Source organism: Staurois parvus, unplaced genomic scaffold (assembly GCF_062004578.1).
Source record: "Staurois parvus isolate SC_StPar_1 unplaced genomic scaffold, SC_StPar_1.0 ptg000534l, whole genome shotgun sequence".
Lineage (NCBI taxonomy): Eukaryota > Metazoa > Chordata > Amphibia > Anura > Ranidae > Staurois > Staurois parvus.
In genome coordinates, this window is record NW_028318330.1 from 1,183,353 (window position 1) to 1,202,791 (window position 19,439).

Sequence of the window (19,439 nt, forward strand, 5' to 3'; positions counted from 1 at the left end):
CCAAAAAGGGGTCATTTGGGGGGTTTGGTGTTATCCTGACATTTCAGGGCCTCCGAAACTGTGATAGATAGTCAGGAAGTGTAATGAGGAAATAAAGCCCTTTAAAAGCCTGAAGGTGGTTATTGGATTTTGGGGTCCTGTACTTGGCTAGACTGACAAAATGTCTCTCATGTGGTACCCCCATACTCGGGAGAAGTAGCAGAATGTATTTTGGGGAGTAATTCCACATATACCCATGGCATGTGTGAGCAATAAATCATTTAAGTGCAATTTTGTGTAAAAAAAAGTTTGTTTGTCAATCACCCTAGTGAATAAAATGGTAGGTGCTGCAATTTTTTATGTCACATAGTACTGAATTTCTTTATGTCACATTGTACTCGTGCAGCAATTTTCAAACACAATTTTTTTTTTTAAATACAGTTTTTTTACTTTTAATGCATAAAAACACAATATTTTGTACAATTATTTGGTAAAATATAAAATATGATGATATGCTGAGTAAATAGATACCAAACATGACATGTTTTAAAACTGCACATGCCCCGTGCAATGGCGACAAACTGCATACATTTTTAATATCCATAGGCAACGCTTTAAAAACTTTTACAAGCTACCATTTTAGATTTACAGAGGAGGTCTAGTGTTAGAATTACTGCCCTTGATCTGACGTTCGTGGTGATACCTCACATGCATGGTGCAACCGCTGTTTACATACTGGCACAGGGTCAATGCTCGTGAACGCAGATGCACATGTGTGTGGGGGGGAGGGGAAGAGGGTACTTTTTTTTTGTAAGTTATTTTGATTTTTTAAATTATTTTTACACTGTCCCTTTCATTTTTTTTTAATCACTTTTAATGCTATCACAGGGAATGCAAATATCCCCAATAACTTCAATGGGCATTGTCATATATTCTTTTTTGAGAAATCTGGGATCTATCAGACTCTGGATATCTCCTCTGCCCTTACATTATCTAATCAAGCCAAGATCGGTGATCAGATGCTTTCCCAATTTACAAATGGCGCTGTTTATATCCTGCAAAACTGAAGTGATGAAATGCTCGTAGCTTCTGATTTCTTAGACTATAGAGATGATTGGCACCATTCTGGTCTCCAATCAGCTCTATGGTCAGCTGGCAGAAACACCGGCTGCATTCTCAGGTTCCCACGATGGCACGGGACTGCCCGAGAAGGCCGTGGAAGGCAGCGGGGGAGGGGGGCATCATATCCTGCTGTTTGTTAAAGAAATGCTGCAGCTACTTAGCCACTAGGATTGCTTTTACATGAAAACCAATCGCTGGCTGAAAAATTGATACCTGGATGAGGCCTGCAGCTGTAGGCATCATTCTGGTATAACCATTCAAAGCACAGTGATGTACAAGTACGTCGCTGGTCCTTGTTGGGTATATATGCTATGTTCTTTTTTTTTTTTTGTATGTAGAGTGTGGGCTGAATAAAAAAAGAGAAGAAATCTCTGCCAGTAAAAGTGTGTGGTATGCCCACCATTAGAATATACCGCCCTGCATCCACCCACTTCTAATGGTGGGTACACATTAGGTCACACTTTGCCACATACACCAGTTCCAAGATTGTACAAATGTCTAAATAGTGGCACGCTTGAATAAAAATTGTCCACGTGTAAGTGGTACCCCATATGGAAAAATGATGACACCGAGTCCCAAACTATCTTGTCACTGCTCCCCATGTAGTCTGGGCATCCAGGGGGCTCCACGTGACTATCTTTTCCCTCATAAATCCAAAACTTATAAGTATAGCCTGTTGTCCTCTCACAGGTCTTCTACATCTTGACCCCATATCTGGCACGCTTGCAGGGAGAAATTGTTTGAATGCAAGGCGGCCAGAAAAATTAATGAGTGATTCATCAACGCAGATGTTTTGCTGGGGATTATAGACATCTGCAAATTTTTGGTTGAGGTGATTTACAAGGGGACGAATTTTGTGGAGCCGGTCAAATTCAGAGTCACCCCGAGGATGACAGAGTGTATTGTCGCTGAAATGTATAAAACACATTATACTCTCATATCTATGCCTGGCCATGGCAGCAGAGAACACGGCATATGATGAATCGGGTCTGTAGACCAATACAACCACAATTCATTTCTTTTAGTAATGCCCATGTTGAGGGTTAGACCCCAAAAAATTTTTAATTCGGAAACCGTAATGGGTTTCCATGCGAATGGTCTGGCAAGGTTTGAATTTGGGTTGGCGGTGATAAATTGTTGTGCATTAAAATTGCTTTGATCCACAATCAACGCATACAGATATTCTGTGAAAAACAGCTCCAAAAATCAAGCGGAGGAGTTAAATTTGCTGTTTCCACCTGAATTCTGGGTTGGGCAGTAAAAGGGGGAAGTACGGTGCTGCAGAATTTGTAGGCTGTCAATCGGGATTTGCAAGCACATCTGGAAGGATACTTGGGACTCTATAGGTCTGTGTGTGAATTCTTGGTGGCTGCGGGACAATACTTGTGCTCACCACTGCACCAGCTTGTACTGCACTTATGGGACTCACCACGTCACCAAGTGATACTGAAGTGCTGATATGTGAAAGACCAGGATGTACTAGACCGTTGGTGCTCGCCAGTTAACCAAAAGGTAGCGCGGCACTAGTACTGGCACTCTGCTGCATATCAGAGTCATCAAATTTTCTGGCAAGTGAAAACAGAGATCAGGCCTGATTCTGCCAACACTGCGGTTTTGTGTGCAATGTATCAGTGACGGTGACCTACTGACACTGCACTTGCTGGAGGAGAAGGAGGGGTAAGCGTAGGGGCTAAACGCAGGTGTTGGCAGGTGCCGAGGCTGATCCTGCTAACGCTGCGTTTTTGGGGACACTATACTAATGTGAACGCTGGTATAGTGCTGACCTGATCAACGATATAGATCCGTTCAGACACCATACTAGCAATGGAGGTTTATTGTGTATGAGCGTCTTCCTGGCAATCAAGGGGTTAAATGTGATGACTGGTGTACTGACGGGCAATCTGATGCCACCTGGGAGGGGCGTGAAAACCACGGAAGCGCGAATTACGTATATATATGTGACTTTTTGCACACCTGTGCTGCCTGTAGCAGTATTTCTGCTATAGGGCGGTCAGGAAGCCGTTTGTTACGGCGCTGCATTACTTTAACTGACAATTGCGCAGTCATGCAACACTGCACCAAAGTGAAATTTACGTCATTTTTTTCCCAACAAATTGAGCTTTATTTTGGTGGTATTTTATTGCCTGTGCTGTTATTATTTTTTGCACTATGAAAAAAAGGTCTGACAATTTTGAGAAAAAAAACAATATTTTGGACTTTTTGCTATAAAACATGTCCAGTAAAAAAATTTAAAAATCAAATTTTGTCATAAATTTCATCCAAAATGTATTCTGCTCTGTGTCTTTGCTAAATGGCGGTATAGATAATGGATTTTTTTTAACTTTTATACTAACAATAGCTGCGATCAGCGACTTATGGCGGGACTGCGGCGGACATTCTGACACTGGGGGGAACTGACTTGGGATCACTGACATCCCCAGTGACACCAATACAGTGATCAGTGCAAAAAAAAAAAACACTGACACTGTACTAATGGCACTGGGGAGGACGGGATTAACATTTTTAGGCAATCAAAGGGTTACCTTTGTGAGGGGAGAGTTTTACTAGTGGGCGGGGGGAGGTGTGCTTCACAGGAACACACTGATCCGGAAAGCTGAAAGCTGCTCTCCGGAACAGTGTGCTGAAAACTGACATGGAGGAGAGCTGCATTGAAAACAATGCAGCCTTCCTGCCTGTCAGTGTTTGCTGGCAATCACCAGGCTCCTGCGAGTAATCACCGTCCAGGACCCACTGATTGACACCCGTGGCCACGATCGTGCCGCGGGTAGGACGGTAGAATGCCGCACACGGCCCCCTAGCAAGTAAACAGGATGCCGGTTATAAACATGATCCTGCACACAGGGGCCGCTTTGTGGCAGTATATGTACTGTGGGCCGTCCCCTAGTGGAGTGATCAGTGATAATCCCTGTCGCGGTATGGGAGCCTGCCAATTATTAATCCCCTTATTAATGCCTTGTATCACATGCCCTCAGAGTCCTGCTCTGTATTGTTCCAATTGTCCCCTGTGTCACTGGCCAAATGGTCTAATTAAATTACTCTGGACCCCTCCTCCCTTCCCCCTTTGTGCACAAATTCCTGAACTCTCTGGACAGGACCCATTGCCATGGTAACCCGACAGGAAGTATCCAGTTACCAGCTCAATACTTAAGAGAGAGCAAGGAAACCCCCGTGTGTGTTCTCCTGGCTGTGTGTGTGAGGGAAGGCTGTGCTGAGCGCCAGCTCCTCTCATCCCCCGTCCTCCTCCTCATCTCCTGGACTGTCTGTGCTGCCTGTAATCCCTGCACTGTGGAGGAATCTTCTGCTGTCCCCGTGAATCTGCCTGGATCTATCCCCTGCCTGGACTGAACCCCTTGTTCTCCGTGAGTACCTGCTTCCTCACTGTTACCTGAACTGTTACGGTGGTGACTCCAGGCACCTCTCTCCTGTGTTGGACTACCCCTGTTACAGGGACACCCCCTTGGCTCTCCTAGTGGACTATAAGTGGGTGGGGACCCTCGTTACCCTCTAGTGGCAAATCCACCCTGTCTGCCACCCCCCGTATTGAATGACTGCCGTCTGTTTGTCTCAATAAAGCTTTGTGCATCTGCCATCCTCTCTGTGTGTTCTGTCCTGCCTTTCCTCCGTCACATACTGGTTGGCAGCGGTGGGATCAGGACACTGAGGAGATGACAGACAGCGAAAGCCAGCGGATGCAGGAACAGGCCCGGCCCAGCGAATACAGGAAGTGGACTGTGGCATGTCTGCAGGAGAGGGCTGAGGAGCTGGCCGTTTCCTGGAGGGGCCTAGCCAAAGAGGATCTGATCACCGCCATTGAGGAGGCGGACCCCCAGGACGCTCCGAGAAAAAGCAGATCAACCCCAGCCTCCCCAGCACGCAAGGATCCAGGGCCCAAGAGCCCCTGGCTTACTCGGGTGGAGGAAGAGATGGCCCTCCTGGGGTCAGACGCCACAGCAGAGGACAAGCGAGAGGCTATCCGGAGGGCGCATGAAAGAGAGAGCCAAGGGAGCCACCGTGACCTAAGCTGCCCGTCCAGCCCCAGGGCCGCGGGATACCCCCCTCCCCGGGTCAGCCGCAAGGACTTTAAACCCTTCAACGAAGCCACCGGGGATGTGGAGGGGTTCTTTCAGGACTTTGAGCAGCAGTGCCAGCTCATGGAGGTGCCAAGCATGGATTGGATACGGCACCTCGTGGGTCTGTTAGAAGGGGGTGCAGCTGCGGCCTACCGCACTCTGGACTATGTGAATGGCCGGGATTATGCCCGGGTCAAACAGACTGTGTTGGAATATTATGCGGTGACCCCAGAAGTGCACCGGGCGCGCTTCCGTGACCTTCCCTGCCATGCGGAACCGTCCTATAGGATGTATGCGCACAAGATGTCGCAGTCCTGTCGAAGGTGGCTAGAGGGGGAACAGGCCCGCACCGCAGAAGAAATCATTCAAGCATTTTTAAAGGAGCAATTCTACAACCAATGCCCGGCGGAGGTGCGCGGATGGGTAAGAGAGAAAGCCCCTACCACCCTTGCAAAGGCCGCTGCCTTGGCTGATGAGATCCTGGCCATCAAGCCACACTGGAAACGGCGGGCCCCTGAGCCGTCAAGGGCCCTGCCCCCCGCCACCTCTGCCAAAACGGGCCCCCCACCTACCACTGCCAATCCTGCAGGGCCACCCCCCAGAGCCCGGTTCACAGGGCCCCCCATGGAGCGCCGCTGCTACGGATGCAACCAGCCAGGGCACCTCCAAGCTAACTGTCCCACCTCTCGAAGCCAGCGTTTTACCCGTCCGGTTCACTACCTGGAACTTTATCCCGCAGAAGAACCACTGCCCCCGCCTCCCAGCAAATGGATGAGCCCCCCAGACGCCAACCAACCCTGGGGGGTTTACAGTGTCCACCCCCCGGGGCTACATACTCCACCCAGAAACAACGCCACCTGCAGGCTGTGCGGGTAGACAGGCAACCCGCCACCGGTTTTCGGGATACGGGGGCCTTCCTGACCATCACTCATCCCCAAGTGATCCGGCCGGAAGCCATCTAACCCGGCCCTGGATTCGCCATCGAGCTGGCGGGAGGAGCCAGACATCACATCCCCAGGGCATCCGTGCACCTCGACTATGGGTTCGGGGAGCAACAGTGCCAGATCGGCATCATGGGCGGCCTCTCGGCGGATGTCCTACTCGGCAATGACTTGGAGGAGCTACGATGCCAGTACGTCGGGGCGGTGACCCGGCGCCAAGCAGGTCGAGGTCCTCCTACAGATGAAGCCACCACAGGACCTTTCCCCAGCATGGACATGGTGAGTGAACCCCTACCTGACTCAGACCTTCCCCTGACCTGGGATCGGGAGACCTTTAAGCGGGAGGTAGCCACAGACCTCACCTTGGCTAAGTTTAGGACCCAGGCCGCCGCAGGGCGGCAGGAGGGGGATGGGGGCCAGCTTTGGTGGGAGCAGGGGTTGTTGTACCACACAGCAGGCCCAAGCCACCCGGGTCAACCCTCTGCTAGCCCCACACAACTGATAGTGCCCAGACGGTTCCGGTTCCCGCTACTCCAGATAGCCCACGACATTCCAGTAGCTGGCCACCTGGGTAAGAGGAAAACGGGGCTGCGGCTGACCCAAGCCTTCTACTGGCCAGGTATCACCCAGGACGTAGCCCACTTCTGTCAGACCTGTGACATCTGTCAGAGGAGGGGACGCCCAGGGGACCACCCCAAGGCGCTGCTCCGCCCCTTACCCATCATTGATGAGCCCTTTCAGCGGGTAGCTGTAGACATCCTGGGGCCCCTGGCCCGGCCCAATAAGGCCGGCAAGCGGTACATCCTCACGGTAGTGGATTACGCTACCCACTACCCCGAGGCTGTTCCCCTGTCCAGCATCTCCGCCCCCAAAGTAGCCGAGGCCCTAGTCACCGTTTTCTCCCGGGTGGGTTTCCCCAGCGAGATCCTGATGGACCAGGGTACCCAGTTCATGTCCAAGGTGGTCCAATCCCTCTGGCGCACGTGCGGGGTAGGGGCGATCCGGACCACTCCCTATCACCCCCAAACCAATGGCCTCTGCGAGCGCTTCAATGGCACACTGAAGAGCATGCTGAGGTCCTTCGTTGATGGGGAGGCGGACTGGGAGAAGCTCCTTCCACACCTGCTGTTTGCATATCGGGAGGTACCGCAAGAGTCAACGGGGTTCTCCCCCTTCGAACTCCTGTACGGGCGGAAGGTCCGCGGTCCCCTATCCCTGCTCCGGGAACATTGGGAAGGGCAGATAGAGGACACGGGTACCCCCGTCGTTCCCTACATTCTCGAGCTACGGGAAAGGCTGACCCGCCTGGCCACCATGGCCCACGGCCACCTCCCTTCAGCCCAGACACGTCAGAAGGTCTGGTACGAATGCAAGGCACGCGGCCGCGAGTTCACTGAAGGGCAGCAGGTGCTCAAGATCATCCCCAACCCCCAGAATAAGCTCCAGCACATCTGGGAAGGACCCTACAAGGTCCTCCGCAAGATAGACGAGACTAGTTACGTCATTGGTCTCGACGCCCGCAACCGTCAACAGCGCACGGTCCACATCAACATGTTGAAGGAGTACCATGACCGAGCTCTGCCCGTGCTCGCTGTCTGCCCCGCCTCCACGGGCGTAGCAGACGAGGGAGCCCTGCCCGATCTCCTGCAAGCCACCAAAGTCACCACTCCCCTAGATCAGATTCCAACAGGGGCTCGGCTGAACCCCCGCCAGACGGCCCAGATGTGGGCCGTGATAGCGGACCGGGCCATCGCCTTCTCGGCCACCCCAGGTCACACCGGGTTAGCCCTCCACCACGTGGAGACCCACAGTCAGAAACCCATCCAGCAGGCCCCATACAGAGTCCCCGAATCCGTGAAGGCGGCCATCCGAGCAGAACTCTCCGAGATGCTCCAGCTGGGTATCATCCGACCCTCCCGCAGTCCTTGGGCCTCCCCGGTGGTGCTCGTGTCAAAGAAGGATGGGACCACCCACTTTTGCGTGGATTACCGGAGGTTGAATGACTACACTGTTAGTGACGCCTACCCCATGCCCCGCATAGACGACCTGCTGGACCGTCTGGCCGGGGCCCGCTACGTGAGCACCCTAGACCTCAGCAAGGGTTACTGGCAAATCACCCTCACAAAAGAGGGCGTTGAGCGCTCCACCTTCATTACCCCGTTCGGCCTGTATGAATTCCTCGTCATGCCCTTCGGCATGAAAAACGCCCCCGCCACCTTTCAGCGGGTCGTGGACCAGCTACTGGAGGGATGCCAAGAGTTTGCGTGCGCTTACCTAGATGACATAGCGATCTTTAGCGACACGTGGGAGGAGCACCTGGCCCACGTGGGGGCCATCCTAGACCGCATCTGCAGGGCCGGGCTGACACTGAGACCAGACAAGTGCCAGTTGGGAATGGCGGAGGTACAGTACCTCGGGCACCGAGTAGGGGGGGGGACACTGAAACCTGAGCCAGCCAAGGTTCAGGCCATTTATGACTGGCCCACTCCCCAGACCAAGAAGCAAGTGATGGCATTCCTCGGCACTGCCGGCTATTACCGTAAATTTGTACCTAATTTTAGCTCCATGGCCCAGCCCCTGACCAACCTGACCCGGAAGAACAGTCCCCGGATGGTGACCTGGACCTCGGCCTGTGAATCCGCCTTCTGTGACCTCAAATCCGCCCTGGCAAGAAACCCCGTCCTGGCCACCCCTGACCACAACAGACGCTTCCTCGTACAGACAGATGCCTCCACCTACGGCCTAGGGGCTGTCCTCAGCCAAGTCAACGAGGCTGGGGAGGAACATCCCGTTGCCTTCCTCAGCCGCAAGCTACTGGACCGGGAAGTTGCCTATGCTACAGTGGAGAAGGAGTGTCTAGCCATAGTCTGGGCCCTAAAGAAACTACAGCCCTACCTGTACGGCCGGGAGTTCACCATAGTCACCGACCACAACCCCCTCACATGGCTGAACCGGTGTCCGGGGACAATGGGCGCCTCCTTAGGTGGAATGAAATGAAAACGAGAAGCGCACCAACCTTGCGCATTACCTCAGTAACCAAAATTTATTAATTGTAAAAAATATACTCACAAACAGCGAATAACAGCTGACGCGTTTCGAAGGGGGTCCCTTCTTCTGAGCTCTGAGGAAGAAGGGACCCCCTTCGAAACGCGTCAGTGTACTGAACACCCACTCCCCTGATGGGACTCATGTTATCTTCAAGTCCCTGTGAGGACTTACATGCCTGATTTTATTCGCTGTTTGTGAGTATATTTTTTACAATTAATAAATTTTGGTTACTGAGGTAATGCGCAAGGTTGGTGCGCTTCTCGTTTTCATTTCATTCTGCAGTGTTGATTGGGCTTCCCCAGCCTTGTTTTGGAGCCGCACAGCCCTTTATGCATTGTTGGACGATCCCTCCAGGCCTGGTTCCATCTGTTCGCCACCTGTCTGAGTCCCAGAGCGCAGGAGAATTCGTTTTTGATTTACTGTGGCCTCCTTAGGTGGAGCCTGGCCCTCCAGCCCTACAACTTTACCATTCGATACAGGCGGGGAAGCCAGCACCAAAATGCTGATGGCCTTTCCCGCCAACAAGACCCACAGTAGCTAGGCTAGGCCCCACAAGTGCCTTCCAGGGAACCCGATTGGGTCCCCCTTATCAGTACTTGTGAAAAGGAGGGGGGAGGAGTGTCGCGGTATGGGAGCTTACCAATTATTAATCCCCTTATTAATGCCTTGTATCACATGCCTTCAGAGTCCTGCTCTGTATTGTTCCAATTGTCCCCTGTGTCACTAGGCCAAATGGTCTAATTAAATTACACTGGACCCCTCCTCCCTTCCCCCTCATGCACAAATTCCTGAACTCTCTGGACAGGACCCATTGCCATGGTAACCCGACAGGAAGTATCCGGTTACCAGCTCAATACTTAAGAGAGAGCAAGGAAACCCCCCTGTGTGTTCTCGTGGCTGTGTGTGTGAGGGAAGGCTGTGCTGAGCGCCAGCTTCTCTCATCCCCCATCCTCCTCCTCATCTCCTGAACTGTCTGTGCTGCCTGGAATCCCTGCACTGTGGAGGAATCTTCTGCTGTCCCCGTGAATCTGCCTGGATCTATCCCCAGCCTGGACTGAACCCCTTGTTCTCCGTGAGTACCTGCTTCCCCACTGTTACCTGAACTGTTACAGTGGTGACCCCAGGCACCCCTCTCCTGTGTCGGACTACCCCTGTTACAGGGACACCCCCTTGGCTCTCCTAGTGGACTATAAGTGGGTGGGGACCCTTGTTACCATTTAGTGGCAAATCCACCCTGTCTGCCACCCCCCGTATTGAAGGACTGCCATCTGTTTGTCTCAATAAAGCTTTGTGCGTCTGTCATCCTCTCTGTGTGTTCTGTCCTGCCTTTCCTCCGTCACATACACAATGAATGGCTATGAATGAAAGCCATTCATTGTGTACAACTGTCATGTGATCACTGTGATTGGTCATAGCAATCACATGGTACTGGGCTGGCCTGGTAAAATGATCTGTCATTTGGTGGACACAGCAGGTGACATATCAAGATACAGCAGAGCCACTAGACTTGGAGGACTTCATATGATGTCCACCCAGGATGGGAAAAATCCCGCTCAGCTGTCATTCTGCTATGGGCCTGGGGGAAGCAGTTCATTACAGGGGACACTGTACAGGTTCTATATGTAGTCTGGGGGTCCCTGTGGAAGTCCATGTGTGGACATTTCTACCTATGATAAATGACAGGCTAAACCCACCTGGAGACTTTCTCCACTCCTGGAGTGTGCTGAGTTCTTGGAGAACGTCTACACAGTGTTTCCAGATTGGCTTTATCACCCCAACGAGCTCGCTCCAGTTCATGGATGTCATCATTATGTTTGGAGGATCTCACCAGTCAGGAGCCTTTCCTGTCATCCTACATGTTCCCTTCTGAGGATTGTTCTATCCTTCCAAACAAATGTATGAAATCATGGATGAGTCCTCCTTCTATGTGATCTAGAAGATCTTCAATCACAATGTCTTTATGGATGAAGTGGATGGCCCAGTTTATATATTATTTATTGCTTTACAGTTTTCAAGGATGTATTCTTATTTTGAGAGATCTCCACCACCATTCCTAAGTGACCATTACATCCTTGTAATTTATGTCTAACATCCTCATTATCAGTGGATTGATATATATTTTTATACTTTAGGATGTATTTTTGCATTTTTTTACACAAAAAGATCTGTTTTAGAGGTTTCTGTTTTATTAGGTATTTTGTTTTTATCTTGTATTCTGTGTCTTCAAGACTTTTCTATCTGTAGTAAAATATCTTATTTAAACATTTGGTTGCATAAGAGTTAGGTTTATTTTTCTTACTTTTTTTAGTTCTTTTTGATCTTCCCTGGTATTTCTGTACGGTAGATACAATGCAGGAATGGTTATTAGGGGACGTTTCTTGGGGCTGCAGTTCCTCTGAACTCCACAAGATGGTGATCTCATTTCTACTCCCCAGACAGGACATCTCTATGGAATACAGACAGGAAGTGATGTTAGGTACAGACAGGAAGTGATGTCAGGGACAGAGAAGACATTCCGAGAGGTGAGTTGGGAGGAAGCAGAGGAGACATTCCTGGAAGTGGCAGCAGAGGAGGTAATAAGATGTTATTTCCTATTAACACCCCCCCATCATGTCCGTCCTCTTCCTCCATAGTCACGTCCGTCCTCTTCCTCCATAGTCACGTCCGTCCTCTTCCTCCATAGTCACGTCCGTCCTCTTCCTCCATAGTCACGTCCGTCCTCTTCCTCCATAGTCACGTCCGTCCTCTTCCTCCATAGTCACGTCCGTCCTCTTCCTCCATAGTCATGTCTGTCCTCTTCCTCCATAGTCACTGTGACGTCTTTTATCTCCAGCAGATGATGATACACACATATATAGTGTGGGAACCCAGATGAACCCCTTCAGGGGCAGAACATTCCCCCACTTCCGGGGCCGGAACATTCTCCTCATTGTGGAGATAAATTCTAGTAATATGGTCCTCTAAACAAACAGCACTGACAATAAATAGACAAGACAAGGACCATCCTGACCATACATGGCCTACAAAGGGCAATGATGACACTACACAGGCAGCCAATGGGCAATCATTACACTATGCAGCCAACACAATGATGGAGTGCCGGGGTCAGGAGTATGGAGCATAGAGCCCCTTACATTGCTGCTCAGGAGGAAGGAAACATTCCCCAGCCGGCCATGAAGAATATGTTCCATCATTGGTGTCAGAGGGAGGGAAATACTGAGAGGTCTGAGGGAAGTAGAGGAGCTGATGGGGTCTCTCAGGGGTTAAGGTCCCTTAAGGGGTAGTGGAGTTCAGGGGCTTTGAGGGGGTAGAGTAGCTGAAGGAATCTGGGTGGATAGGGTTGGTGGGAAGCAGAGCTCTGAGGGAAAAAAAAGGTTGTCAGGCTCAGGGGGACACTGAGGTAGGGAGGGGGGCTCTTGGTGATTGCTCTCCCACCTGTATTTACTTTCCAGATTTCCTTGCAGAACTCCTATCAGGAAAGGAAGACAACCTTCACCTTCTTACCATCTCATTATTTTCCAGTATACCAAGTGGAATGAAGGAGGGCAGTCTTTCCCCCCTTGGTGGTCACTTGTTCCTACATAAGGTCTGTTGGTGCATTATTGACTAAAAGGTAGTCAGGGGTCAGTGCTGAACATCTTCAGGAGACACTCCAATACCTTCCCATGACACAGGCTCTGGCAGTGCCCGGTGCTGGAATTCAGAGCCCCAGGAACCCACCACCACTCTGTACAATGTCCTGGATATTACAGTATACTTGGTAATGAAGAGAACTAACCCCTCCCTTATGTTGTTCTCCTCCTACCCACGATGGGTTGTCATTGGAGGGAAGAGAACAGACTCCTCCCCCAGAGCTCTCTATTACACCAGTAGCATCCTCCTGCTATCCAATCCAATCCCTTCTCTTATTGCAGAGAGTGACAGTGACATCACTTCAGTCAGTCAGCAGGCTGCCAGAGATTGGAGCCTTACAGTCAGAGTCCTGGCTATTAAAGTCAGCAACTTCGGCCAAAAGTCAGCAAGTTCCCCTTCCTGGACCTCATGATGAGCCGACATTGACCTCACAGCACTGCCTCAGAGCAAACAAGTCAAAAGAAGGATCGTATTTATCATTCCTTGTCTGCAGATCTAAAACTCATAAAACCAGTTCAGAGACTAAAAAACTTAACAGTGAAAAGGGGATTTTTGATCTGGCAGGACAAGATTGTCCCAGGACCTCCAAGATGTAGCAAATGCTAAACAATTCAGATTAAATGTCCTCCCTTGGGGAGAGTAGTCCTTACATGTCCAGCAACCCTCCTATTCCCCCCTCACACCCACATCCTATTATTGTGTGACCAATACCATCCAAATCATTCTTACTTTCATTTCCCAAAGTTATCCGTCTACAAGGAGACCTGTATAGATCACATGATGGCACCAATGAGGATGGAGGAGGACCGGAGTCACATGACTGAGAAGATACTAAACCTCACCCTGGAGATCATCTACCTGCTGACCGGAGAGGTGAGGAGGATTGTGGGAGGTCACATGACATCACTTATCTCTATTAATAAAACACAGACCTGACCGGAGAGGTGAGGAGGATTCTGGGAGGTCACATGACATCACTCTTATCTCTATTAACCTCCCTAGCGGTATGATTATTTCAGATTTTTGGTGCTGAAAGCGGTACATTTTTTTGCATGGAAATATGTAGTTTTTTATGGTAGGCCTGTAATTTTTAGGAATAACTCACTGAAATCTGTCCGAACAAGAGTCTAGTAAACATTCCGGATATGATAAAATTTGAAATCCGAAATCATAAATTATAATTTAATAAATAATCATAAAAAATAATAATAATAAATGTAATTCAATAATATAATCAAACCAAAAACACTGAAATGTGAAATATAGCGCCAAGTTCGCACATCGCTGAGCTCAGTCACAAAATCATTTTCGGTGTCTGATGAGGAATTTCCCCCACGAATCATTATCACTCAATTCTGCAAGTGGTTCTGATTTATTATCGCTGTTCTCTAGCCGGTCTAAAACCGCTTTTGACGTAAAGGGCCGCTTTTTGGACGCCATGAACTTTTCTAAGTTTCCAGGCAGAAAGAACAGTTAAAATGCAGGCAGGGCGCCGGACAAAGCACTCGGGACAAAATGTATGTGAAATGGTTTGAAACAGCAATGTTTTACTATGTAAAATTTTTTTAGAAAAAAATTACATTTTTAAAATTTTCAAATTTCCCGGGGCGCCCGACGTCACAGGGTCCGAAACACAGAAGCAGGATGCCGGCATTGGCCGGAGGAGATGGCCGGGGACGCTGCAGGGGACACATTGTGGGAGCGCAGAACAAGGTAAGCGCTGAAGGGGATCCCTATGCAGCATCTCATGGTAAGCCCGAGTGTAGCTCGGGGTTACCGCTTTTGGTACTGAAACTTTACCCCGAGCTACACTCGGGAATACCACCAGGGAGGTTAATAAAAAACAGACCTGAACAGAGAGGTGAGGAGGATTCTGGGAGGTCACATGACATCACTCTTATCTCTATTAATAAAACACAGACCTGACCGGAGAGGTGAGGAGGATTCTGGGAGGTCACATGACATCACTCTCATCTCTATTAATAAAACACAGACCTGACCGGAGAGGTGAGGAGGATTCTGGGAGTCTAACATGATATTCCTTTTGGTTCCTCAATACAGAGATTTCCTCTTCTGAAGTCAGGTGATCATATGACCATCACAGTGCCTCCATGTGACTCCCTAAACCCTGAGAGACACAACATGCAGAAGATTCTAGAAGTCACCAGAGAGATCACTGAGCTGCTGACAGGAGAGGTGAGCGGTGCCGGGAATTCTGGGACATTCTCCAGTAACAGACAAGGGATGTGTCTGGATGGTGACTGTATCATTGTGTGTGTCAGGTTCCTATAAGGTGTCAGGGTGTCACTGTCTATTTCTCCATGGAGGAGTGGGAGTATTTAGAAGGACACAAGGATCTCTACAAGGACGTCATGATGGACCATCAGCAGACTTTCAGGAAGATTGTAAGGAAGGAATTTCCCTGGAATGAGACGATATTGAAGCTCACCCTGGAGATCCTCAGCCTGCTGACTGGAGAGGTGAGTGTAATGAAGGGGTTAAATAAAGAAAAAATCCTCTTGTGCTGCCAAACCTAATATGATGAACTAAGAGTGTCTGAAAACACCAAACTGCGTTCCCACAACACTACAACATAAATGGAGAGATAAATAGTGCTGCGCTACTCACTAAAGCTAACCATAAAGTAAACACCTGACAGAGCCCCTAACTAAGGTGATAGAAGTGCATACCTAGAGAATCACCAAACACAAGGGAAGGAAAAGATCCAGAGAGAATGGATGTCCTGCTAGGCCACACCAAATGTGAACAAACCAATGAGTGCAACTTCAACAAATGTGCAAATAGATAGTCTGAGTAATATATATCAAGGCATAAATAATAATACACAGTATCTCCCAGAAGTGAGTCCCCCCTCCCCCGGACAGTATAATATATATATATATATATATATATATATACACAGTATCTCCCAGAAGTGACTCCACCCCTCACATTTGTGTCAATATTTGATTCTCTCTTTTCATGTGACAACACTGAAGAAATGACACTTTGCTACAATGTGACGTAGTCAGTGTACAGCTTGTATAACATGGAAATTTGCTGTCCCCTCAAAATAACTCAACACACTAACACACATTAATGTCTAAACCGCTGGCAACAAAAGTGAGTCCACCCCTAAGTGACAAGGTCCAAATTGGGCCCAAAATGTCAATATTTTGTGTTGCCACCATTATTTCCCAGCACTGCCTCCTTCCTCCCGCCGGTGACCCCTCTAGTGATAGGATCTATATAGATGAATCAGGACCTCCTTCCTCCTGCCGGTGACCCCTCTAGTGATATAAAGATCTATATAGAGGAATCAGGACCTCCTTCCTCCTGCCGGTGACCCCTCTAGTGATATAAAGATCTATATAGAGGAATCGGGACCTCCTTCCTCCCGCCGGTGACCCCTCTAGTGATATAAAGATCTCTATAGGTGAATCAGGACCTCCTTCCTCCTGCCGGTGACCCCTCTAGTGATATAAAGATCTATATAGAGGAATCGGGACCTCCTCCCTCCTGTGGACCCCTCTAGTAATGCATCCTAGATTTCTTTTTGCTTTCCCCACTGCTTGGCCACACTGTTTGCTCATTTTGCAATCATCTGAAATAAGTACCCCTAAGTCCTTTTTCTCTTTAGTGCTAGCCAACACTGTACCCCCACATTGAACTGAAATTTCCACTTCTCTGATCAATCTTCCAGCAATGCCAGAACCTGTTCCATGTTACAGACACCTCCAGGGATATCCTCCCTATTACACACCTTTGTGTCATCAGCAAAGAGACATCCCCTTACCCAACAACCCTTTAGTTCTATCACTTACATATAGAACAGGACCAAGTACAGAACCTTGGGGTACACCACTAGTGACTGCTCTCTGTTCCGAGTGAACCCCATTTACAACCACACTCTGGTATCTCTCCTTTAGCCAACTGCACATCCACTGAACCCCCCAAGGGCTAAGTCCTAGCTTGTCCAACTTCTGTATTAGATCATTATGTGGAACTATATCACATGCCTTGCTGGAATCAAGATATTCTATGTCCACAGCACCACCCTGGTCCAAAACATTGGTAATATAGTCAAAAAGTCCAATCAGTCGAGTCTGCCATGGTCTGCCCTCAGTAAAGCCATGCTGCTTTGGATCCAGCAAGTTGTGTGTTTCTAGATGATCAATGATCCTTCCTTTCAGGAGTGATTCCAGTAACTTGACTACCACCGATGTTAGACTCACTGGCCTGTAATTGCCAGCTTCTACCTTGCTGCCCTTCTTGTGGATCGGTACAATATTAGTTGTCCGCCAGTCATGGGGAACTTCTCCTGTTAGAAGAGATTGATTAAAAAGATCAGTTACTGGTCCAACAACTAGACCTCGAAGTTCTCTGAGACCTCTGGGATGATCCATCAGGGTCCATTGATTTATTAATCTTTAACTGAGCCAGTTCCCCTGCTACCTCTGTCTCCGGAAATCCTAAAACTAATCCATCGTTACTAGAACCAATATGATTTCCCAACTTATTATTGTTAGTATAATTGACTTCTGAGAAGACAAAAGTCATTGTTTAAGTGGTTTGCTACATCCAGGTCTCCCCCAACATAGGTGTTGTGCCCAGATTTCATTTTAGTGATCCCATCGTATTTTTCTATCACTAATGTACCTAAAAAATGTTTTATCTCCTTTCTTCATAGATTTAGCAATTTCCTCCTCTTTCTGTGCTTTGGCAGCGCTGATAATGTGTTTGGCCTCCTTTTGTATATTTTTATACTCTTCTCTGTCAGCTCCACCTCCTGTTTCCTTGAATCTCCTATATGATGATTTCTTTTCCTTTACTATCCTACTTCTCTCTTTAGTGAACCATATTGACTGTCTCTTCTGTTTATTCTTACTAACTTGCCTGACATATAATCTAGTTGCCTCCAGGATGGTAGACTCTAACAGTGCCCACTGATTACTTACTCCGGTCCTTTTACTCCAACCTTTCAACTCATTTTTTAGAAATTCGCCCATTTCACCAAAATTTGTCTATATGGAATCAAAATCTTTTGTTTTTGTATATGATTTTTCAGTTCTTATTGTAATATCAAACCAAAGACATTGGTGATCACTAGAACCCACATTTTCTCCCACCTCAACATTAGACAGTCGATCCCCATTTGTCAGTACTAGGTCTAGAATATGATCACCTTGGGTTGGATTCTTTACTGTTTTAGAGAAGCCCCATTCAGTGCTTCCATTACATCCTTGCTCCTGCTTGTAATAACAGTTTGAGAATTCCAGTTAATGTCAGGCGTGGTGACGTCACCCATAATGAAAACCTCCCCCTTCATTGCCATTTGAGTTATCTCATCAATCAAGAAGTCCTCCTAATCTTCAGCCTGTCCTGGGGGTCTGTATATGACACCAATTCTAAGGGAAGATCCCTCTCTGGTTGGAAGGCAGACCCAGAGGGTTTACAGTATTTCTTTTGTTGTTTGAATTAATGTTCTCCTTTTGTTATTTCTGACATATATGACAACTCCACCTCCCCTCCCCCTACTCTGTCTTTCCTGTATAGTGTATACCCTGGTATAGTTCCCAGTCATCTGAATCCTTGAACCACGTCTCTGTAATTACAACAAGGTCCAAGTGGTCCCTAGACATAAGAGCTGTCAGCTCACAAAGCTTGTTGCCTAAACTGGGAGCATTAGTGCAATGACATGACAAGCACTGCCATCTACTGCTTTATGTTTACCACCCGAAACTGTAACTGAAGTGACCCCATCAGCCCCGTCCTGAGCAACACCAACCTCACATTTGTTTCAGCCTGCTGGGGACAGAAATGATCCTCAACAATGACATCTCTGCCCCCATTTCTCAGTTTAAATGCATGTCCAAAAACCTCCTAAATTCCATAGTAAGGAGCTGAGCGCCCTTGTGTGAGGGATGCAGACCATCTCTATTGTACAGCTCAATGTCAGACCACCTGATGGCATCATGACTAACAGAACCAAAACCTTCAGCTTTGCACCAATCCTTTCACCAAACATTGGACTCTGCTATACCAAGTACTTCCTCTTGTTGTCCATTATGGACAGGTAAGACCTCTTTGTATCACACAGAACTGTACAGGAGTCATGAAGAAATCTACCAACAATGACACCAGAAGGAGATCTTATCGTATGACCACAAGATCCTCGAGAATCCAGAATCCCATCACCATCCCCCCACCTCCATCCCTGATCCCTACAAGACAGAAGACACAGAAGATTCTAGAAGTCACAGAGAAGATGATGGAGCTGCTGACAGGAGAGGTGAGCGGTGCCGGGAATTCTGGGACATTCTCCAGTAACAGACAAGGGATGTGTCTGGATGGTGACTGTATCATTGTGTGTGTCAGGTTCCTATAAGGTGTCAGGGTGTCACTGTCTATTTCTCCATGGAGGAGTGGGAGTATTTAGAAGGACACAAGGATCTCTACAAGGACGTCATGATGGACAATCAGCCGCCCCTCACATCACCGGGTAAGAGGAGACTTTATTGTAAAGGAGAGAGCAGTACGGAGGATCCACCTAGATCCCCCATCATCTGATAAACACATAGAAACAATGGATTCAGTCAGTGTGTGTGTTTCCTACAGATGGATC

The 19,439-nt window shown here is 48.5% G+C and overlaps 2 protein-coding genes across 2 annotated transcripts; both read left to right on the forward strand.

Moving 5' to 3' along the window:
* Positions 1-6,160: 6,160 nt before the first annotated feature.
* Positions 6,161-13,750, forward strand: LOC149451542 (uncharacterized). Its single transcript, XM_089690582.1, has 3 exons — positions 6,161-6,412; positions 11,617-11,754; positions 13,559-13,750. The coding sequence occupies exons 1-3, from the start codon at positions 6,266-6,268 to the stop codon at positions 13,748-13,750; spliced, it is 477 nt and encodes a 158-aa protein (XP_089546708.1). The 5' UTR covers positions 6,161-6,265.
* Positions 13,751-15,100: 1,350 nt separating this feature from the next.
* LOC149451543 (uncharacterized) lies at positions 15,101-19,226 on the forward strand. Its single transcript, XM_089690594.1, has 2 exons — positions 15,101-15,294; positions 18,915-19,226. The coding sequence occupies exons 1-2, from the start codon at positions 15,136-15,138 to the stop codon at positions 19,200-19,202; spliced, it is 447 nt and encodes a 148-aa protein (XP_089546720.1). The 5' UTR covers positions 15,101-15,135; the 3' UTR covers positions 19,203-19,226.
* The last annotated feature ends 213 nt before the right edge of the window (positions 19,227-19,439 follow it).